The 24,519-nt window shown below is 40.1% G+C and overlaps 1 protein-coding gene across 4 annotated transcripts in view; it reads left to right on the forward strand.

Annotated features, from left to right (window-relative positions):
* Nucleotides 1-24,519, forward strand: part of LOC516849 (phospholipid-transporting ATPase FetA) — a 110,741-nt gene that overhangs the window by 21,702 nt on the left and 64,520 nt on the right. For 3 of the 4 annotated variants that reach the window (XM_059889555.1, XM_010807956.4, XM_010807958.4), the window contains 2 exons: nucleotides 15,749-15,826; nucleotides 24,106-24,164. In XM_059889555.1, coding sequence (XP_059745538.1) covers nucleotides 15,784-15,826; nucleotides 24,106-24,164 — 102 coding nt within the window. In that variant the 5' untranslated portion in view covers nucleotides 15,749-15,783. Of the gene's footprint in view, nucleotides 1-15,748; nucleotides 15,827-24,105; nucleotides 24,165-24,519 lie in introns of those variants that run through there. The other variant, XM_059889556.1, reaches the window with a different exon arrangement.

The following is a 24,519-nucleotide window of genomic DNA, read 5'->3' on the forward strand; positions in this document are numbered from 1 at the left end:
GTGGCATTCTGCAATGTACTTCATGCCATTTCATATGTTGTGCCTCACTCCTGCCTGGAAAACTCCCATCTCCCATGTTCACTAAGCTAACATATTTATTCTTGAAGACTCAGCTCAAGATCTGCTCGAGAAACATTACCAGATCCCTGCAATCTGGTTTAGATGCTTTGCATTTGCACTTCTGCAGCACCCTGACCTTACCTCTCTCCTACTATCCACCACACTGTAGAGCAATTTTTCCTTGTATGTCTCATCTACTATCACTTCAAGGCAGTGATAGGGGTAGTGTGTGATCCTTTTCTGCAACTCTTAGCCCTAGTGTAATACTTGACACATTTGTTAAATGAAATTAGAACCTTTCTATAGCCTTACTCATTTCATTTAAACTTCAGAAAGTTTCTTCAGTCTCCTTTCATTTCCCCAATCTGTATTTTCTTCTTGATCTTTAACCATTCATCCCTAGCCACTTTTGTTCCCACTTTGAACTTGTCATGTTCTTCCTCTGCATCTTCAGAGCCCTGTGGCCAACCACCCATCGTGTGTGTGTGTGTGTGTGTGTGTGTGTGTGCGCGCGCGCGCGCATGTATCCATTCACGAATAGATTGTCAGGTGTCCTAAATTTGTGAATTGCATTGTAATGTATAATTCTTCCTGTTGTTGTGTTAGTTGCTCAGTTGTATCCGACTCTTTAGAATGTATAATTCTTCCTGTAGAATAAAATGTAATTGAATAAAAATAAATTAATATTAAATAAAATATAATTGAAAAGTTAAATAGCTTCTTCTGCTTTATTGACTATGCCAAACCCTTTGACTGTGTGGATCACAATAAACTGTGGAAAATTCTGAAAGAGATGGGAATACCAGACCACCTGACCTGCCTCTTGAGAAACCTGTATGCAGGTCAGGAAGCAACAGTTAGAACTAGACATGGAACAACAGACTGGTTCCAAGTAGGAAAAGGAGTACGTCAAGGCTGTATATTGTCACCCTGCTTATTTAACTTCTATGCAGAGTACATCATGAGAAACGCTGGGCTGGAGGAAGCACAAGCTGAAATCAAGATTGCTGGGAGAAATATCAGTAACCTCAGATATGCAGATGACACCACCTTTATGGCAGAAAGTGAAGAAGAACTAAAGAGCCTCTTGATGAAAGTGAAAGAGGAAAGTGAAAATGTTGGTTTAAAGTTCAACATTCAGAAAACTTAAGATCATAGCATCCGGTCCCATCATTTCATGGAAAATAGATGGGGAAACAGTGGAAACAGTGACTGACTTTATTTTGGGGGGCTCCAAAATCACTCCAGATGGTGACTGCAGCCGTGAAATTAAAAGGCGCTTGCTCCTTAGAAGAAAAGCTATGACCAACCTAGACAGCATATTAAAAAGCAGAGACATTACTTTGTCCACAAAGGTCCATCTAGTCAAGGGTATGGTTTTTCCAGTAGTCATGTACGGATGTGAGAGTTGGACTATAAAGAAAGCTGAGGGTCAAAGAATTGATGCTTTTGAACTGTGGTGTTGGAGAAGACTCTTGAGAGTCCCTTGGACAGCAAGGAGATCCAACCAATCCATCCTAAAGAGATCAGTCCTGGGTGTTCATTGGAAGGACTGATGTTGAAGCTGAAACTCCAGTACTTTGGCCACCTGATGCGAAGAGCTGACTCATTTGAAAAGACCCTGATTCTGGGAAAGATTGAGGGCAGGAGGAGAAGGGGACGACAGAGGATGAGGTGGTTGTATGGTGTCACCGACTCAATGGACATGGGTTTGGGTAGAGTCTGGCAATTGGTGATGGATAGGGAGGCCTGGCATGCTGTGGTTCATGGGGTCACAAAGAGTTGGACACGACTCAGCGACTAAACTGAATTGAACTGAAGTAGCTTCTGGGTCTTAAATGAAAATTACTACATAAATGATAGCTCATAGAATACACACGAAAATCAACCTCTTTGAGATGCAAATTCTAGGCAGTCAGCTAGGCTCACTCACTGTTTTACTGACTACCGCACACTGACTTCACAGAGCGCCCAATTCAGATTTATGCTTCAGTAAAATCAGTCTATAGTATGAGCTTTCAAGGTTGCTTATGAAAGCTGGCTTTATACAGCTATTAAATCTGAGAATGCCAGGTTCACAGTACTACATGTATGTTCTAGGCTTGATGATGTATTAAAGCAATGAAAAGTGGGGTTTTTTGCCTTCAAAAAGTATACAAGACTTTCTTTTATACAAAAAACTTAGAAAATTGTGCCTCCTCTAGGAAACCCCAACTGGAAAGATACTAAATAAGTGCTCTCTTTACATATACATTTTTAAATGTATTTGATTTCAAAAAAGTTCCATTGGTTGTGATTGTATTGAAATTGTGGCTTAAACTGGGGGATAGTGTATATTTCTGCAATATTGAGTCTCCCTATCAGGAACATGTTATTTCTATGTTAATTCAGGTCTTCTTCTACAGACCTCAGTAAAATTTTGCAACTTTTTATATTGATCTGTACATTTATTGTCAGGCATATTCCTAGTTTTAAATCTTCTTGCCCTATGAAAGAGTTGGACATGACTGAAGTGACTTAGCATGTGTGCACACACACACATACACACACACACACGCCCTATGTAAATGGCACTTTTCCCATTTTTTCCCCAGCTGCTTATTATAAGTATCTAGAAAGGCCGTTTAGTTGTAAATTTTGTTTGTAACTAGGCACCTTACTGAAATCTTGTTATTTCTAATAGCAAGAATAATTCTAAGACTGGAAAGGGCAGTGGAAATTATCTTGTCCAACCTTATGTATAGATGAAAAGACTCAGCTGCTGCTGCTGCTGCTAAGTCACTTCAGTCGTGTCTGACTCTGTGTAACCCCATAGACAGCAGCCCACCAGGCTCCCCTGTCCCTGGGATTCTCCAGGCAAGAACACTGGAGTGAGTTGCCATTTCCTTCTCCAATGCATGAAAGTGAAAAGTGAAAGGGAAGACTCAGGGTTGAGTTAAAATGTTAGAGCTCATGAATCTCTAATCATTGCATTTTATAAATACCATATTGTTGTGGAAAAATGAGGTAGTGAGGCTGAGACAACAAACTACTAAGGTCGGGCCTCTCAAATCTATACCCTGCTGTAGTCATCACCAATCCAGGGCTTACAAATTTGGTTCAATTTATGGCTTATCCTAAGAGTAATCAGGTCCTAGGGAATCAATTCACTCTTTTCTTCCTGGAAAGAATAATTTATCAACAAAATACCTAATTTAGAAGTTTTACCATGGGAAATCTTGTAATGTTCAGGTCATTGCTTTCTAGTGGCCAGCTCTACCCAGGAAACCAAATTCAAGGTCCCAGAATTACAACAAAGAGAACTGGATGTTTCTATGTGGTATTTACATTAAGATATGGTATTCTGATAGTCTGATAAACTGTTCTGTTCTAGTGATACTTCTTTCCAAATAATTCTGATTGGCATTATTATCAGAAAAACTTCTCCCCAGGCAGTGGTTGAAATAGTGGTTGAATAATTTTTATTCTAAAAACAGTCACTCCTTCACTTTCTCATGACCAATATGTTGGTGTTAATGAGTAGTTTCTCTTAGATTAGTTCTATTTTAATTTCATGCCTCCCTTTTTAGAGAGGGACCTAAGCCCCATGCTGAGATTTATTTAGGCTGTATTTTAATCTTATCAGCACATTTGTAAATCATCTCTTAAGAAGATTACTTCAGAAAATATTTCCATAGATGGTTAAACATTCACGAATATTGAGTTCTTGTTAACTTTCAAGGGCGTGGGTGAGCATGTTTAAAATCTGGTTCCCAAATTTTTACCATATTTGTCCTTTTGGATCCTGTAGCTTCCTTATCAAGCACTCCACAGTTTCCTGAGATCAGCCATACAACTGACCACTCAGCATAACCCAGAAGAAGTCCATCAGAAGTTACTGAAATTAAGGGAGTGTAGGGATTCTCCATTAATTGGAGTTGCTGAGGAAGCCTGTAAAATAAATAATTGTGCCCACCTGCTCAGTCTGTTGTCAGGACTGCAATGAGCAGAACTATTACTCTTGCTTTACATAGCATTTGTCTGAGTAGGCCCAACCAGTTGAGCTAGCACATGATTTGAATTTGTTGGATTGGAATTGAAATATGTAGAGTTAGGTTATTGGAAATCTCTGGGAGCTAACAGAGAATTGAAATCTCTAAAAGGATTTGAGGTTGAATAAGATTGGAGTTGAGTGCATTTAAGAATTAGGGCAAGCAGCAAAGCTAAGGTGTCCTAGATCTGTGCGGAAAACAGATAAGGTGCTCATAGTTCATTTTATTGACTGCTGCTTTTGTAGTAGGTGGATCAGCCAGATTTCAGGGCTCACAGGTGACCACATTGCCACATGATGGAAGGTGATGGTGGGTGAAGGGTAATATATAAAGTAGCACCCTCAAGGTGTGCATGCTTGTTCATCTCAGTGCTCACGAGCTAGGATAAGATAGAATTCAGGCAGGCCCTATTGTTGGCGCTTGCTTGCCTCCAGGGCTTATAAAGGTCAGGAGAAATCTAATGAATAAAGGAATTTATAAATAGACTTGTCTGAAAATGCAGAGGCTATCTTAAGAGATAGTGATTTCTTCGTCACTGGAAGTATTTAAGCAAGGTGGCCAGGATTGCTGGGGAATGATTGCTCTGAGTGGGAGAATGAACCATTTATCTCCCGGTGCTTTTCCAATTGTGGAATTCTGTAATTTTCAGAACCAAAGTGACCCTGAGAGGCCACGCAAGATCCAGGATGGCTCCCAGCTCAGACATGCCTGGTGGGAGTGGAAGGCAATGTTATTCTTCTCATTTGGGTTTAGTTTGATTGAGTCTGATCCCTCTGTGACTCACTCTCCTTAGACCCAATAAAACCCCATTTGATATGAGAAAACCACTTGACAACTTTAGTTGTCAACTCCCAGTTTAGTCTCAAAGCCAGTGCTTCCTGGGGATATGTGGGCACCAGGAGCCTCATATGGGAGTTACTTGAACTCCCACAGCTTGTTGACCTGGTAGCATTAGAAATGTTCTGCCTTCGGTTATGAAATAATGGAGCATAGACCACCAACAGAGAAGTGGCACGTGGGGCCAGAAAATCCCTTAGAGTTTAGGATTTGAGGTTATGTAAGTCACAGATTGTCCCCACTTTCTGGCCGCCACATGTGTATCTAATGAAGTAGTTCAGCTAAGGACACTATCTCTTTGGGTTGGTTTTAACTGAGAGATGTACAGATCCCAGGTAAATCATCAGATAAAGTGTGTTCTTGATGGGAGTTGTCTTGATGAAATTATTAGAAGGAGACATCTTATAACATGTATTATTCAGAAAGGATTTCCTTGGTCTGATTTTCTTAATGAACTCACCAATTGCTTGTCTTTATTCCTTTTTCAAGTTCACAAATTTTTTTTTTACATCTGATCTCCTATTTAGAAGCCAGGCCCTGTGCTAGGGCTTTAGAGGATACAGAAATTACGTAGGCATTTTCACACTTGCCAAGAGGGATGAAGTTGAGAAAAATAATTATAGCACAAGAACAACTATTAGTTTTAGGGAAATAACGTCAACCAAGTGGTATGGGAGTTAGGATGGGAGAAATATTATTTTTGGATCAGGAAAGCAGAGAAATGTCATTGAGAAGTTCATGGGATTTGAACAGGCCTTTGTAAGTTCACCTTTGAAAGATTTTAACTGATAACAGAGTAGGGCATTAGCCTTGGAAGGAACAGTGTGAGCAATGGCATAGGTGCAGGAAAGCACGGGCCATACAGAGGGAAAAGTACATAGGCCATTTTGAATAAAGGTAAATAGTGGCAAAGAAAGATGAAAGAACAGTTTGTGTTCAAACTATAGCATCTTGTATGTGTGGCTGAACTTAATTCAGTAACCCATGGGAAGCCACTGAAGGTTTCTGAGCTGGTAAGAAGTCATGACCATTGTCTGCTCTAGGGCAGCAGTGGACAGTTTATAAAATTGGAAGCAAATCACAGGAACTTGAATACAGGAGTAAGTATAAAGAATCTGATATGTTAGAGGGATTAGAAAGGAGATAGTAGCTTCAGGAGACTCTCAGATGGAATTTATAGAATCTGACAGGTGATCAGAGGAGGAACAGATGGTAACTCTTAAATTTTACAAACAAGTTACAGAATAACTTCTGTATTCTGCTAGTTAGCATAGAACAGATATGCTAACTAGCAGAGAAGGTAAGCAATGTCATTTTGGAATATGTTTATCTTGAGATGCAAGTGACCACCTAAGAGGAAATGTCTAACTGTTTAAGTTTGGAACTAGATATAGCTTTAGGAGCCAGGGCTAGAGATGCCATGAGGGGACATGATATCATACATAACTCAGGGAAGAACCCACACAAAAAACAGGGATAAGAACAGTGCCTTGAAAGAAGCTCACCTAAATATGTGCAGTTCAGTTCAGTTCAGTCACTCAGTCGTGTCCGACTCTTTGCAACCCCATGAATCGCAGCACGCCGGCCTCCCTGTCCATCACAAACTCCCAGAGTTCACTCAGACTTGCATCTATCGAGTCAGTGATGCCATCAAGCCATCTCATCCTCTGTCATCCCTTTCTCCTCCTGCCCCCAATCCCCCCCAGCATCAGAGTCTCTTCCAATGAGTCAACTCTTCGCATGAGGTGGCCAAAGTACTGGAGTTTCAGCTTCAGCATCATTTCCTCCAAAGAAATCCCAGGGCTGATCTCCTTCAGAATGGACTGGTTGGATCTCCTTGCAGTCCAAGGGACTCTCAAGAGTCTTGGTCCAACACCACAGTTCAAAAGCCTCAGTTCTTCGGTGCTCAGCCTTCTTCACAGTCCAACTCTCACATCCATACAAGACCACAGGAAAAAACATAGCCTTGACTAGACGGACCTTTGTTGGCAAAGTAATGTCTCTGCTTTTGAATATGCTATCTAGGTTGGTCATAACTTTCCTTCCAAGGAGTAAGCATCTTTTAATTTCATGGCTGTAGTCACCATCTGCAGTGATGTTGGAGCCCCAAAAAATAAAGTCTGACACTGTTTCCACTGTTTCCCCATCTATTTCCCATGAAGTGATGGGACCAGATGCCATGATCTTAGTTTTCTGAATGTGAGCTTTAAGCCAACATTTTCACTCTCCACTTTCACTTTCATCAAGAGGCTTTTTAGTTCCTCTTCACTTTCTGCCATAAGGGTGGTGTCATCTGCGTATTTGAGGTTATTGATATTTCTCCTGGCAATCTTGATTCCAGCTTGTGTTTCTTCCAGTCCAGCATTTCTCATGATGTACTCTGTATATAAGATAAATAAACAGGGTGACAATATACCACCTTGTACTCCTTTTCCTATTTGGAACCAGTCTGTTGTTTCCACGTGCAGTTCTAACTGTTGCTTCCTGACCTGCATACAGGTTTCTCAAGAGGCAGGAACAGGTGGTCTGGTATTCCCATCTCTTGAAGAATTTTTCACAGTTTATTGTGATCCACACAGTCAAAGGCTTTGGCATAGTCAATAAAGCAGAAATAGATGTTTTTCTGGAACTCTCTTGCTTTTTCCATGATCCAATGGATGTTGGCAATTTGATCTCTGGTTCCTCTGCCTTTTCTAAAACCAGCTTGAACATCTGAAAGTTCACAGTTCACGTATTGCTGAAGCCTGGCTTGGAGAATTTTGAGCATTACTTTACTAGCATGTGAGATGAGTGCAATTGTGCAGTAGTTTGAGCATTCTTTAGCATTGCCTTTCTTTGAGATTGGAATGAAACCTGACCTTTTCCAGTCCTGTGGCCACTGCTGAGTTTTCCAAATTTGCTGGCAGATTGAGTGCAGCACGTTCACAGCATCATCTTTCAGAATTTGAAATAGCTTGACTGGAATTCCATCACCTCCACTAGCTTTGTTCTTAGTGACCTTTCTAAGGCCCACTTGACTTCACATTCCAGGATGTCTGGCTCTAGGTCAGTTATCACACCATCGTGATTATCTGGGTCGTGAAGATCTTTTTTGTACAGTTCTTCTGTGTATTCTTGCCATCTCTTCTTAATATCTTCTGCTTCTGTTAGGTCCGTACCATTTCTGTCTTTTATCGAGCCCATCTTTGCATGAAATGTTCCCTTGGTAGCTCTCATTTTCTTGAAGAGACCCCTAGTCTTTCCCATTCTGTTGTTTTCCTCTGTTTCTTTGCATTGATCGCTGAGGAAGGCTTTCTTATCTCTTCTTGCTATTCTTTGGAACTCTGCATTCAGATGCTTATATCTTTCCTTTTCTCCTTTGCTTTTCACTTCTCTTCTTTTCACAGCTATTTGTAAGGCCTCCCCAGACAGCTATTTTGCTTTTTTGCATTTCTTTTCCATGGGGATGGTCTTGATCCCTGTCTCCTGTACAATGTCATGAACCTCATTCCATAGTTCATCAGGCACTCTATCTATTAGATCTAGGCCCTTAAATCTATTTCTCACTTCCACTGTATAATCATAAGGGATTTTATTTAGGTCATACCTGAATGGTCTAGTGGTTTTCCCTACTTTCTTCAATTTAAGTCTGAATTTGGCAATAAGGAGTTCATGGTCTGAGCCACAGTCAGCTCCTGGTCTTGACTGTATAGAGCTTCTCCATCTTTGGTTGCAAAGAATATAATCAATCTGATTTCGGTGTTGACCATCTGGTGATGTCCATGTGTAGAGTTTTCTCTTGTGTTGTTGGAAGAGGGTGTTTGCTATGACCAGTGCATTTTCTTGGCAAAACTCGGTTAGTCTTTGCCCTGCTTCAAGGCACTGTAAAAAAAATACTTGATATACTTTTATCTTATATAGGGGGCTTCCCAGCTGGCTCTAGTGGTAAAGAATCTACCTGCCAGTGCAGGAGATGTAAGAGACCTGGGTTTGAGCCATGGGTCAGGAAGATCCCTCAGAGGAAGAAATGGCAACCCACTCCAGTATTCTTGCCTGGAAAATTCCATGGACAGAGGAACCTGTCAGGCTCCTCTGTGTTGCAAAGAGTCCTTGCAACCAAAGTGAAGTGATTATGCTCATGTGAGAGATAAGGAGTAGTTCAGAGTGATTATTTCACTAGACCAAGGTCATACATTTGATAGTGCTGCCTCCAGGGTTTAGCGTTAGGTCAGCCTAATTCCACTACATCACACTGTTGTTCAGTCCCTAGTTCAGTTCAGTCCCTCAGTCATGTCCGACTCTTTGCGACCCCATGAACCGCAGCACGCCAGGCCTCCCTGTCCATCACCAACTACCGGAGTCTACCCAAACCCATGTCCATTGAGTTGGTGATGCCATCCAACCATCTCATCCTCTGTCGTCCCCTTCTCCTCTTGCCCTCAATCTTTCCCAGCATCAGGGTCTTTTCAAATGAGTCAGCTCTTCACATCAAGTGGCCGAAGTATTGGAGTTTCAGCTTTCAGTCGCTAAGTCATGTACGACTCTTTATGACCCCATGGGCTGCAGCATGCCAGGCCTCCCTATCCCCCACTGTCTCCCAGAATTTGTCCAGTCTGTCCTCTTCATCTCCTGCCTTCAACCTTTCCCAGCATCAGGGTCTTTTCCAGTGAGTTGGCTCTTTGCATCGGGTGGCCACAGTATTGGAGCTTCAGCTTCAGCATCAGTCCTTCCAGTGAGTATTCAGGGTTGATTTCCTTGCTGTCCAAGAGACTCTCAAGAGTCTTCTCCAGCATCACAGTTCGAAAGCATCAATTCTTCAGTGCTATGCCTTCTTTATGGTCCAGCTCTCACATCTGTACATGACTACCACATCACACTGCAGGGCTGTCAAAGAGGCATGGAGGAAAACCATAATTAATTGCCATGAAAACAAGGGAAGAGAAGACTAAATGTCTTAATGAACTGTGGTATCACCGTGGGAATAGAAAAGATGGGGGTGAGGAGGTGAAATATTTTCTGAGGTTCCCAGTAGTTCCAACTTTTTTTGGTAATTTGTGTTAAGACCACATAGTTGCCAGTGTTAGGGACACTGAGAGAGGCTGTTAAGGACTAGCTAGAGGTTAAGTTCCATCTACAAACATACATTTTCACTTGCTCAAGTAAGCACTTACCCCAGAAGCACCAGCTGATCTTCCAACATTTTTTTTAGCAGGAGAAACTATTTTTTCCATTTAAAATATAGAAAAATCCCAGATAAAGTCAGAGTTATTCAAGTTGAAGGAGAGGAAGTCCCTTTTCCTCCTCTCTCCTCCTCTCTCCCCTCTACCCTTAATCCAGTTCAGAATAGGGTTCTGAAACCTCCTTGCTCTACATAATAGCTTTTGGGGAAAAAAAACCTGCTTTACATTAAATTTTGGCGGGGCAGGGAGTGATAAAGGAAAATGACAGGTATTGCCTTTTATTATAGATGAGAAAAGCTAGAAAACTGAGGGGAAGTGTCATTTGTGCTGTGCTGTGCTTAGTTGCTTCAGTCGTGACCGACTCTGCGACGCCATGGACCGTAGCCTGCCAGGCTCCTCTGGCCATGGGATTCTCCAGGCAAGAGTACTGGAGTAGGTTGCCATTTCCTCCTTCAGGGGATCTTCCCAACCCAGGGATTGAACCCGAGTCTCTATGCCTCCTGCACTGGCAGGTGGGTTCTTTACTACTAGCACCACCTGGGAAGCCCAAGTACAGATAATTTAGGAATCCAGCTTAGAATAGTGTAGGGGTGTCCAGGCTCCCCAGCAGTCAGCACTCTTTCATTATCTCACTCTTGCTCCCAAAAAACAAATAAAATTTGTTTAAAAAAGAACATAGCACTTAGTTTCTAAGATTCCATTGAACAGATACTTGTTAACTACATGTATGTGTAAAATAGTCAAGACCAGCTTAGTAAAACACTGACTCACTTTTATAGACTGAAAGAAAGGGAAAATAAATTATCCCAAAGCGTCAGTGTTACACTACCTAATAAGGAACTTTCTCTGCAAGACAGCAAAATTACAAGTGCCAGGAGATTATGTGGACTCCAACATTTGTTCAGACCCAAATTAAAACTCTAGGCAGAAAAGAGGGGGTTCTGTAGTACACAGTTGCTTTACAAAGCCTGTCTTATAAGCTGAGCAGATAACTCCTGGGGAAGACCATGAGTTTGAAAATAAAAGCAGTGGCTAAGAAACTGTTCTGTTTTGCAGGATTTTTTCTGTTCCATTGTTTTGAAGTTTTGTTTTATATTCATCCTATATTCTTTTTGCTTTAAACCACTTGAAACCAAATCCAAGTTAATTGGAAGGTTATGAGGGATCCATGAACCACCTTTGGAAGAAGCAGGTTGCAGACGAGGGTTTTGAAGCTCTCTTCATTTTCCGTATTTAAAGGAAACAGTTTTAAAACACACACACAAACACGTACACAGAATTTGACAAGTTCCCAGAAGCCAGGAATCAGACATAGGAAACTGAAGGAGATCTAGCCATCTAAGTAAGTGGTCTCATAGACTAGTAGGTATTTCAACCTCTTCCTTTCCCAACCACAGGTTTAAAGTTACTAAGTTTAGAAGATCTTTGTTTTACTAGACTGTTTTCCTGTCAGAAAGAATTTATGGTTGAAATAAGGGAGGGGTAAGGCAAGGACTGCCACTAAGAAGAGAGGTGTAGTGTGGAGTTCTGGCAGTTTTCAGGCTGTGCCTTTTAAAGCCTTTCAGGGTAAGACTTGCTTTTTATTTTTTTTTTAGTATAGGTGAAGTTGCTCAGTCGTGTCCAGCTCTTTGCAACCCCATGGACTATAGCTTACCAGGCTTCTCCATCCATGGGATTTTCCAGGGAAGAATACCAGAGTGGGTTGCCATTTCTTTCTCCAGGGGATCTTCCCAACCCAGGGATCAAACCCGGGTATCCCACATTGCAGGCAGACGCTTTACCCTTTGAGCCACCAGGGCAGCCCTTAATATAGGTGTTTCTGTTGAATTTTTTAAAAAGAGAAGAAAGAATTAAGCAGAAAACTTCTATTACCTTTGCTGAGATTCATGGGGGTGGGGATTGACACAGAGGAACACTGATTTCTGGGGTAACTCTGGGGATTTGTGCATCGGCTGTAATAGCTAACACAGAGACACCTTAATGGAGTAGACTGGAAGCATCCATAGTTTTACACAACTGTTTTGGGGAAAAACGTAGCTCTTCTTTTAGTCCAGGGATGATGGGTACATCTCTTCTATGTGAGAGTCCTTCCTCAGATTCTCATAAGCATTCAAGTCAATCAGGGTTTGTTCCTTCGTTGGTAAAGAGCTCTCTTCTCTGGAAGACAGATTTGCTATTTGAAAGTCAGCAGTGACTGTGTGCATGCCGTCTGTGATATTCTAGTACTGAGTCATTGGCTATGTTTGTATCACAAATATGCCCTTGCTAGACTATACTGTGTTTTAGTTTATGTAGTTTTCAGACTATGCTAATTATAAAGACTTTCTCTAATACTTCGCAGTTTGTAAATTCACTAGTTTTTATATATAAGTGTGGGGAGGGTGCAGGATGCTGGCAGTACAGAATCACAGCTGTGGCTTGGGGGAACTTGAAGTTGGTTTGCAGTGTGATGCCAGTTGGAACTCTATAGATTGGTAGATCAGTACTCCACCCTCCACCCCATTTCTATGTTAGGCAGTTCATTTCAAAGTCTAGGCAGCTTGGAGGTTATCAGTTCAAGGTGGGACCTTTCACTTCTACCATTAGATTCTCATGTCTAAATAAAAGAGCTTTTGTTTCTATAACTGTCTTATAAAGGCTGGCATTATTATTTCTTGACTTTTCCTTAATGACTTATGTATGACTCTGTTTTTCAATCTTCTTTTTAAAATGTTTTGATTTCCCCCTCCCAAATTTTTAGTAATTGTAAAGGGAAAAATAGTAAGTTTACAGTGCGAAGTTCTGGCAGACACCGGCTTAGCTAAGCATTCCAGGTTCACATCACTAGGAGTGCATGTGACAGAATGTACCCCCTGATATGACACAATGAGAAGGGCACAAATGCAAGTTGGGGCACGTTCTATAAGAGAGCTGGCCAGTACCCTTCAACACTGTCAAGATTATGAAAAACAAGGAAAGAATGAGGAACACTCACAGGTTGAACGAGGCATACAAGTAAATGTAACATGGGATCCTGGGTTAGGTCCTGGAACAACAACATGACAACTTTAGTGGGAAGAATTGGAAATAAATATTTTCTATACTTTGGTTAATAGTATTATACCCAGGTTAATTTCTTAGTTTGGTCATTGTTTTAAGGTTATATATTAACATAAGAAGGTGGGTGAAGAGTGTATGGAAATCCTCTATATACTATTTTTGCAGCTCTTTTGTAAGTTTAAAATTATCTCAAAATAAAAATTTTAATGTAATAATCTGAATTGGGCCTACTCTTTTAATAAGTGTTATTTAGAAAATGACTTTCCTGAGTAAGAGGGGAAGAGTATTTCCTATCTGATACGTTCACTTTCCTGGAGAGGGAAATGGCAGCCCACTGCAGTGTTCTTGCCTGGAGAGTCCCATGGGCAGAGGAGCCTGGCAGCTGCAATCCATGGGGTCACAGGAGTCAGACATGACTTAGTGACTCAGCCACCACCACCACCATATTCACTTTAATTTTTTAGTTCTTTTGTTATTATCATATATTGAATAGATATAAAGTTTATAACAAATTGTAAGTTGTAAAGAATAACACCATGAGCACGAGTGTAGCTTGAAGTTCTCAGTATGCTTTTTCCATCCCACTTCCCCTCCCTTTCCCTACCTCTGTCCTGAATTTTGTATTTTTCATTCCCTTGTTTTTCTTTATAGATTTATCTTGAATGTATTTATCCCTGATGATATAGTTTTGCATGATCTTTATGTAAGTGGAATAATACTTCATGTATTCTTTTGCAGTTTGTTCTTTCCCTAAATATTATATTCCTGAAATTTAACAATGTTAATATGTATAACTTAGCTCACTCGTTTTCACTACTATGTAGCTTTCCATTTTATGAACATACCGCAAGTTACTTCTCTCTTCTACCGTTATAGCCATTTGGTTGGTTTCCAGCTTTGCCACTGAGAGCAGTGCTAGCGGCACACATCCTTGCGTGTGATGTATTGTGACAGTTTCCCTTGGGTGTATTCATAAGATGGACTAGCTGGGTTATAGGGTAAATGCTCCATCAGCTTTATTGGATAAGGCCAAATTGTTTTCCAAAGTAGCTGTCCAATTTTTAATATCAGCAACAGTGTGTAAGTGTTCCAGTAGTTCTACTTTCTCTCAGACACAGTATTATTAGACTTAATTTTTTTTTCACCAACCTGGTAGGCATGTATATTAAAATGTTAAAATATTGACATTTCTTGATTGACTACTTTTTTACTGTAGGAGATGTTGTCATATATTATTTAATCCTCTCACAGCTCTTCTTCTTAGCTCTCTAATGGAAACTAATGTTGTATTTAGTTTGTCATGCATAATTACCCCTAAACCTCTCTCTGGCAAATTTATTCCTTATCAAGTTTTTCCTCCATCTTGTATCTGCTTAATTTATTTTCTTTTTTAATAGTCTCATTGTAGGAGAAATTTGAGACATGAAGTGGTTAATAACTTGTCTCAAGTCTCATTGTTATTTTTTATTTTTCAATAAAATGTTCTTTATTACTAATGCAGTAAAGACCTCAAACATGTTGTTGATTAGTAGCAGATTTTGATATGAAACCCAGTTCTCTGGGTCCTAATCCTTTTTTTTTTTTTTGCTCCATCTCTTCCCTTTTTCCTCCCACATTGCATTTCTTCTTCCCTTCCCTCACATTTTTCCACTCCTCCTCTGAGTTTAACAGCTTAAATGTACTTTCCAGTTGGCTGCTATGTAATGTGATGTGCATGCAGAGAGCGTCAGAGGATTGGGTGAATGCCTGGTTCTAGCTAAATACTCATTAGTCAGGTCCCTGGCTGGCTGTTAAGTGTCATAACCATTTCACATTCCAAGCTGTACTGCTTGTGTGCATTTAGCCAAGCTACCCTCTCAAAGCTGCTGATGGCCCTGTGGGATTTGAACCTACTGTGGGGGTTCCTGAGATGTCTCAGGGTGCCTCAAGAGTGGGGATGCTAGAATAGCTAATGTTGGTTAGGAGCACACAGATTCTGCTGGCAGAAGAAACAGACCTCAGGTTGGGGTACAAAACTTGCAGCACATGTGAATTTTTTTGGCATACACAGTATTTCATTTTACTTTTTAAAAATGTTGGATACTTTTATAGAAAGCATGCACTGATCAATTTGTCACAATAACCAGCACTTCATTTCTCCAACTATTATTAACTCACTGGTGCCTAAAGTTAGTCCTAAATTTTGGAGTTATCTTTTCCACTAGACATAAAATATTTGTATCTATATTAGATGAAAATCTATAAGTTAACTGCTGCCCGCTGGAGTTATAGAACACTCCAGTCAATAAAAAGCTAATCAAAGGTACAGGCCCAGAACTTCACTGAAAGATCACCCAATAATTTCTTTTTCCTGTTTCCAAGTTTCAGCTAATTTTTCTGACAGATTATAGTTATCAGCTTAGATTTGGTTGCTAGAAAATGGAATTTATTTCCCAAGTTTTAAAACTATAACTTTATGATAAGGATGTTTGAAATGAATTCTAAAATTTAACATATGTATTTTTAGAGGTAGATTTATTTTGGATTTTAGAGGTCAAGTTCCAAGTTTCTTAAGTATATGTTTAAGTCAAATGGTATCGGCAATGAGAACTTCTCATTCTAAATGTTTTTATTTCCTTACAGAAGTTCCGGGGAATAATAACTGAAACTGCCCTGAGATGTCTGTATCTGAAAAGGAAAGTGAGGACAAACAAAATAGAGGTAGGGGAAACTCTTAAGTCTGTACATCATTATTGCCTCTAAAAAGTGCATACATGCTTGCACGTGTGTGTGCACTCTCATATAGGACGAATAAATAGACTGCCAACCTACCAAACTACCAGTTGAGCTAACTGACCAGGAAAGGAAATATACTTTGCAGAAGTAAATCCTTTGTACTTAAAATGAGAGGCTCCATCATTTTGCCTTCTGAAAATTTTAAGTAGTTACAATTGCTCATCTTTTGTACTTTTATTGGAAGTTGAACAGGAAAACGTGTGTTCCTTTTCCTCTCCCCATTGTTCACAACTGCCTCTTGCTAAAAGAGAAGCGGTCAATGTGGAAAATCAGTTGCTGAAGCAGATAAGGTCAGCTTTTGTAGACTTTTTACAGACAGGGCTAGAGAATCTGGCTATGGTGTGAGAGAGGATTTCTGTACCACTTCATGCTTTCCTGTGGTGAATATAAGTACTAAAAGGAGCTGGGGTTATCACAGCCAAGGCATCTTTAAGGATAAACCAGCCTGAGATGAAAAAAAAAAAACAACATCTTTTTCTGACATAAAATTTTGAGAAAGCAAACCAGCCTGTAGCTCTATGTTTAGGCTTCCTATTGAAGAATGGAGAAGGTACAGAGAAGGAATCTAGGTCACTGATTTAAGGCCACACTACACCTTCTTTCGGAGAAGGCAGTGGCACCCCACTCCAGTACTCTTGCCTGGAGAATCCCATGGATGGAGGAGCCTGGTAGGCTGCAGTCCATGGAGTCGCTAGGAGTCGGACGTGACTGAGTGACTTCACTTTCACTTTTCACTTTCATGCATTGGAGAAGGCAATGGCAACCCACTCCAGTGTTCTTGCCTGGAGAATCCCAGGGACAGGGGAGCCTGGTGGGCTGCCGTCTATGGGGTCGCACAGAGTCAGACACGACTGAAGTGACTTAGCAGCTTAGCAGCACACCTTCTTTTCTTTCTGTTATTACGCAGTTGTCTGATTCCTGGAAGTAGCCCATGACAAGGACAGAGGCCCTAGTTCTAGGAAGAGGAAGTCAGGCAACTCCCAACAGAGGGAAAAAGCAGCAAGACTGCTTGTACTCTCAGAACTGCTGAAAGAGAGAGGGCTAAGGAAAACAGGCTAACTGACCAATTTCTCCTGCATCTTCTTATGAACAGAAAACATGGAGGATAGTGTAAATCAATGAAATCGGAACATACTCTCACACCAGTACACAACAATAAACTTGAAATGGCTTGAAGACTTAAAAATATAACACCATAAAACTCCCAGAAGAGAACATATTAAAAACATTCTGATATAAACCGTAACAATGTTACAACAATGCCTTTGGTCAGTCTCCCAAGACAATAGAAATTAAAGCAAAAATAAATTGTACCTTATCAAACCTACAAGCTTTTGTGCAGCAAAGGAAACCATAGGCAAAATGAAAAGACAACTTATGGATTGGGAGAAAATATTTGCAAACGATGTGACCAACAAGGACTTAATTTCTAAACAGCTCATACAATTTAATAACAGCAACAGAAAAGCCAAACAACCCAGTAAAAAAATGAACAGAATACCTAGACATTTCTCCAAAAAAGAAGTGCAAATAGCCAGTAGGCACATGAAAAAATGTGCTCAACATTGCTAATTATTAAAATGCAAATCAAGTTACAATGAAATACCCGCCTGACACTTGTCAGAATGGCCATCACCAGAACATGCACCCCTTATGTTTTCAGCAGCACTGTTTGCGATAGCCAAGACATGGAAACAACCTAAGTGTTCACAGGCAGATGAATGGATCCCAGCTGCTACACACACACACACACACACACACACACACACACACACCCAAATGGAATATTATTCAGCCATAAAAAGAGTTAATGTTTGTCCCCTTGAATTCCATAGCCATGACTACTTCAACTAGACCATCTCCTAGACTCTCCTTGTCTAAGCTAATTTGCAATCTTCTATAGTTCTAACTTCTCATCTGTAATTCACATTTTCTCACTCTTGCTTCAGCCAAACACAAATAAACTTTGAATTAACATGCAATGGGGAAAACACTTGGTCATCCTAGTCTTTTCTCAACAGTATTCACAAGCCCTAGGGAATCTTGAATTAATCCTTTATTGTCTCATCTAAAACTTTTTTTTTCTGTCTTTAGTATCTCAAACATGACTGGCTACTCTCTTTCCTTAAGTTTGTCTTCTTTTTCTCTCAGACTTTTAGTTTCTTCTAGATGATTGTGCTAACTGAAGTTTTAACCACTTTTCTCATTGTTCCAGCTTTTCCTTTTTTCAGAGGCATCTTAAGAAATTCAACTTTCTAGGCCTCAATTTTTTCTTTCCTTCATGGTGAAAATCCTACTCTTCTTTTTCATAGCAGGCCTGGGATCAAAGAGCCAGAACTAGGTTTTGGTTAATCCCATTACCCACTTTGAAGTCTCAGTCTGTCTCCACCAACTCAGGCTCTGAACTTTGGGATCTGCCTGCTTTATTTTACTCCTAAACTCAAAGAGGGAGGTATGTATTCAGTTGTTGTGCAGAGCCTCAACTCCATGTATCCCTTGGGGCTGCTATGCTTAGATGGGATAGCTTGCTACACCTAGATAAGTTGCTGGGAAAACCTGTTAGACCTTTATTAAGTTAAAAACATAGTTAGTATGGGGGCAGGGGAACACATGTATACCTGTGGCCGATTCATGTTGATGCATGGCAAAAACCATCACAATACCGTAAAAGTAGTTATCCTCCAATTTAAATTAATTATAAAAACATAGTTATATCTAGGGTTAAATTTAATAAGAATGTGAAGTTCAATAAGAAAATATTAGAAACTTATCAAGCAGCATAAAATAATATTTTTGAAAAAATTTAGAGGCTGTGCTGGTGTGTCGGGTTTGGTTGGAAAGGCAAACACCAGGGGAGAGACTGATTTTATTAACCAATGCCTGAGCAAATTGAGAATGAACATAGTAGAAAAGCAACCTGCTCATGTACTGGATCACCTTAATACCATAGAAACACCAGTTCTACCCTGGTACTCTGCTTTAATCAGGCAGCCATCTGGGTCCCTGAGAAAGTTCCTGTACAAAGAGCATAGGCCATGCAGCACCTCTAAATCCTAGATGCATCTAAGTTATCTGAGCCATACATGTTCCATTGCTTTGCACAACCTAAATTATAATGGTTAGCAGAAGCTCTCATATCATCAGGTTGTAAATAAGCCACGAACTAGTCAAAATAAAGTACAACCAAACTTTCTGTCAGTCCCATCTCAAATTGCCCCACCTTTATTCAGCTAATCCTAGTAATTGCGAGAATGAAACAAGAAAGAAACATACTAGTCCAGAAGAACAAATTATAAGCTGCATAGCTGGGTGGTAAACTAGTCCAGCGAAGACTTATAGCCACTTGTTTATGTTGTTCAGATCAGTTCTGTCGCTCAGTTGTGTCTAACTCTTTGCAGCCCCATGGACTGCAGCACGCCAGGCTTCCCTGTCCATTACCAGTTCCTGGAGCTTACTCAAACTCATGTCTATTGAGTCAGTGATGCCATCCAACCATCTCATCCTCTGTTGTCCCTTTCTCCTCCCTCCTTCAATCTTTCCCAGCATCAGGGTCTTTTCAAATGAGTCAGTTCTTTGCATCAAGTGGCCAAAGTATTGGAGCTTCAGCTTCAGCGTTAGTCCTTCGAATGAACATTCAGGACTGATTTTCTTTAGGATGCACTGGTTGGATCTCCTTGCAGTCCAAGGGACTCTCAAGAGTCTTCTCCAACACCACAGTTCAAAAGCATCAATTCTTCAGCCCTCAGCTTTCTTTCTAGTCCAACTCTCACATCCATACATGACCACTGGAAAAACCATAGCTTTGACTAGATGGGCCTTTGTAGACAAAGTAATGGCTCTGCTTTTTAGTATGCTGCCTAGGTTGGTCATAACTTTTCTTCCAAGGAGCAAGCGTCTTTTGATTTCATGGCTGCAGTCACAATCTGCAGTGATTTTGGAGCTCCTCAAAATAAAGTCTGTCACTGTTTCCATTGTTTCCCCATCTATTTGCCATAAAGTGATGGGACTGGATGCCATGATCTTAGTTTTCTGAATGTTGAGCTTTAAACCAACTTTTTCACTCTCATCTTTCACTTTCATCAGAAGGCTCTTTAGTTCTTCTTCACTTTCTGCCATAAGGGTGGTATCATCTGCATATCTGAGGTTATTGATATTTCTCCCAGCATCTTGAGTCCAGCTTGTGCTTCCTCCAGCCCAGCATTTCTCATGATGTACTCTGCATATAAGTTAATAAGCAGGGTGACAGTATACAGCCTTGACGTACTCCTTTTCCTATTTGGAACCAGTCTGTTGTTCCATGTCCAGTTCTAACTGTTGCTTCTTGACCTGCACACACATTTCTTAGGAGGTAGGTCAGGTGGTCTGGTATTCCCATCTCTTGAAGAATTTTCCTCAGTTTGTTGTGATCCACACAGTTAAAGACTTTGGCATAGTCAATAAAGCAGAAGTAGATATTTTTCTGGAACTCTCTTGCTTTTCCCATGATCCAACAGATGTTGACAATTTGATCTCTGGTTCCTCTACCTTTTCTAAATCCAACTGGAACATCTGGAAGTTCTCAGTTCACATACTATTAAAGCCTGGCTTAGAGAATTTTGAGCATTACTTTGCTAGTGTGTGAGATGAGTGCAATTGTGCAATAGTTTGAGCATTCTTTGGCATTGCCTTTCTCTGGGATAGGAATGAAAACTGGTCTTTTCCAGTCCTGTGGCCACTGCTGAGTTTTCCAAATTTAATGGCATATTGAGTGCAGCACTTTCACTGCATCATCTTTTAGGATTTGAAATAGCTCAACTAGAATGCCATCACCTCCACCAGCTTTGTTCATAGTGATGCTTCCTAAGGCCCACTTGACTTCGCATTCCAGGATGTCTGGCTCTAGTCCAGTGGTCACACCATTGTGATTATCTGGGTCATGAAGATCTTTTTTGTATAGTTCTTCTGTGTATTCTTGCCACCTCTTCTTAACATCTTCTGCTTCTGTTAGGTCCATACCATTTCTGTCCTTTATTGTGCCCATGTTTGCAGGAAATGTTCCCTTGGTATCTCGAATTTTCTTGAAGAGATCTCTAGTCTTTCCAATTCTATTGTTTTCCTCTATTTGTTTGCATGGATTACTGAGGAAGACTTTCTTATCTCTCCTTGCTATTTTTTAGAACTCTGCATTCAAATGGGTATATCTTTCCTTTTCTCCTTTGCCTTTTGCTTCTCTTCTTTTCACAGCTATTTGTAAGGCTTCCTCAGACAACCATTTTGCCTTTTACATTTCTTTTTCTTGGTGATGGTCCTTATCCCTGCCTCCTGTACAGTGTCACGTACCTCCGTCCATAGTTCTTCAGGCACTCTGCCTATCAGATCCAATCCCTTGAATCTGTGTATTGTTAGCAAAGTGATTGTACAGATGTGATCACCATGTACAAAGAAGTGGTTTCCTGGGGGCATACCAGTCTCCCTCCGGGGATATAGTATGCTACTGAATGGGGGACTGACTAATAGTGCAAAAATGTCATCTGTCTCCAAATTCATCTGTGTAGTTTCGAAATATATATATTTAAATCCTTGGGTAAAAGGAACTAAGCATCCCAGTTTCACCTTTCCTGCAATTTGTGCAAATTCTGAACTTCAAGCATTGCCCAATGTGCAGACTTTGGCCCCTTAGATATTTTCTATAAGAAATTTAGTCTTGTTCTGATTTCATGATCTTTAGTAATTTTTGCTGACAACCAGAGGATAAATAAAGGAAATTACATGAAGAACCAAAAAGTCCCTGTCTTATCACTGGCTCTCTCCTCAGCTTTCAGAAGCATATTATCTTAGCCCCCTGAGAAATGCAGTGTGATTTTCCAGACCTGACTGTGCTTCCCATGGGAGGGAGCTCTGCATTTTCTAATAACCCACTTTCACTCCATCCCCAGGATCTAGTGAATAAAATTTTCTTTGTCTTCACCTCTAATTAAAACTCCAGTCTTAAGCAAATTGGCCAAAATGATTCTGAAGTTTACCTAGAAGAGAAAATAGACAAGAATAGCCAAGAAGAAACATCTCTGGGGGTCCAGTGGCTAAGACTCTGCGCTCCCCATGCACCAGGCTCAGATTCGATCCCTGGTCAGGGAACTAGATCCCACATGCTACAATTAAGAGTTCACATGCCACAATTAAAGATCTGCGTGCCGCAACTAAGACCCGGCACAGCCAAATTAATTACTTTTTAGAAAAAGAATAGCCAAGAAGATGTTAAAATAGAAGACTCTCTATCCTGTATTACAAGTTACATAATTTAAGAGATGAATGGAGGGAGGGATAAATCAGGAGTATGGGATTAACAAATAAAAACTACTATACATAATATAGATAAGCAGCAAGGATTTACTATATAGCACAGGGAACTATATTCAATATCTCATAATAATGTATAATGGAAAATTATCTGAAAAAATCATATATATATATATATAAACAACTGAATCACTTTTCTGTACACCTGAAACTAACACAATATTGTAAACCAACTGTACTTTAATTAAACATTTTTTTCTTAAGATGGATAGACTAGAACTTAATAGAAAACCCATAATTAGGGGCTTCCCAGGTGGTGCTAATGGTAAAGAACCTGTCTACCAATGCAGGAGGCTTAAGAAAACCCATAATTATATTCAATATGTTAGAATTTGGTACATTATAAAGTGACATTTAAAATAAGAGACAAAATATTTGCAAGTCACTTATAACTGATTTCTGTTCAGAACATATTAAGAACTCATAGTTCAGTGATAAAAAGATAATTAACCTGGTTTAAAAATGAGCAAAGGATCTGAATAGACATTTCTCCAAAGAAGATATATAAATGTTCAATAAAATACATGAAAAGATACTCAATATCATCTTTAGTCAGTGGACTAATTAATTAGTCCATGGAATTCTCCAGGCCAGAATACTGCTGTGGGCAGTCATTCCCTTCTCCAGGGGATCTTCCCAACCCAGGGATTGAATCCCAGTCTCCCGCATTGCAAGCAGATTCTTTACCAGCTGAGCCACCAGGGAAGCCCAAGGATACTGGAGTGAGTAGCCTATCCCTTCTCCAGGGGATCTTCCTGACCCATGGGTTGAACCCAGGTCTCCTGCATTGCAGGCAGATTCTTTACCAGCTGAGCTACCAGGGAATCCCTCATTAGTCAATATGGACATGCAAAGCAAAATCACAATGAGACATTACTTCATATCCACTAAGATAGTTAAAATAAAAAAGCACAGTCTTTTACAAGTGTTGGCAAGGATATGAAGAAATTGGAATTCTCATACATTGTCAGAAAGAATGTAAAATCATGCAACTGCTGTGAAGACTTGTTTGGTAGTTTCTCAAAATGTTAAAACCAGAGTTACCATATGACTGAGTAATTCTATTCCTATGTATATACCCAAGAGAAATAAAAACATGTCCATACAAAAACTCGTACATGAATGTTCCTAACACAGGGCTTAACACCTGCCAAGAACTCAGTAAATGCTTGTTGAACCAATGAAGAATTCAAGAGGCTATAGGAATGTTTTATTCAGGACAGAAAGATCTGTTGATAATTTATACTTTTGAGATGTTTTATAACACATTAATGAGCTATCTGTAATAGTTTGTGACATCTGTATATTTTGATGTGATGATTTTGTCACGTGTTGTTGTTATCATGCTGACTCCACTAAATCACAAGTCCCTTGAAGTAAGGACTCTGCCTTACTTATCTTTTTATCTCCTCACAGCATCCAGCACGCTGGTTTCTGTGCAAAAGATACTGGTAATGATTTATTAATTCAGAGCAAATTTAAGAAAGGCTGGCCTTAGAAAGAACCTCAGATATCTAAAACTATTGCTGTAATTAACTTATGAAGGAGGTTTGGGTTTCTGTGTTTGGCAATAATGTTGATGCAGGCCAGCCTGTTGTCTGTGGAAACATTGTCTAGGGTTACTAGAAGCATTAATGGTAGAGAGCTCCTCAGAAGTTACTTGTCCTCTTGCCTCCAGAAAGCTTGAACACTTGAGGGTTTCCATTTTTTACCGTATTGCTTGATTCTTTAAACAAAGAGACAACACCTGTTTGTGGACAGATATTCTTGGTGAGAACGTGTGAGATGCTAGTGAAGTCACTGGCAACCAGCATCCCAGGCTCATCTCAGAGGGGCATCCTGCTCATCATTTCTCTCATCTTTTTCAGAACACAAGAGATATCTGCAAGCCAACAACAGAGAATTTAACAGTCTGTTTGGATACCCAGTGAGTATATGGTCTTTAGCTATTTCAAGAGGGGGCTGATATTTTCCTCTAATATTCCCCATTGTCTGTGAGGCAGGAAACTCCTTGTAGATGTAAATCCTACAACATAGGTTCTACTTTCTTTCAAGCTCCCGTACAATGAGGGCTGGTGCAGTGAGGGCTCAGAAACCAAATTAATCCAGTGACCTAGGCTCAGGGGAGGATGTGTCTCAAATTTTGGTTTTTATATATTGCTCCTCGAAAAGAAATACCGTAGCTTGAACAAATGAAAGCATAGCTTCATAGTTTTCTTTTTTCACTTAGACATCTCTCTGTGATAGTACATGTAGACCTTCCTAATTTGTTTAATCAGTTC

This window comes from Bos taurus, chromosome 8, assembly GCF_002263795.3.
Source record: "Bos taurus isolate L1 Dominette 01449 registration number 42190680 breed Hereford chromosome 8, ARS-UCD2.0, whole genome shotgun sequence".
Lineage (NCBI taxonomy): Eukaryota > Metazoa > Chordata > Mammalia > Artiodactyla > Bovidae > Bos > Bos taurus.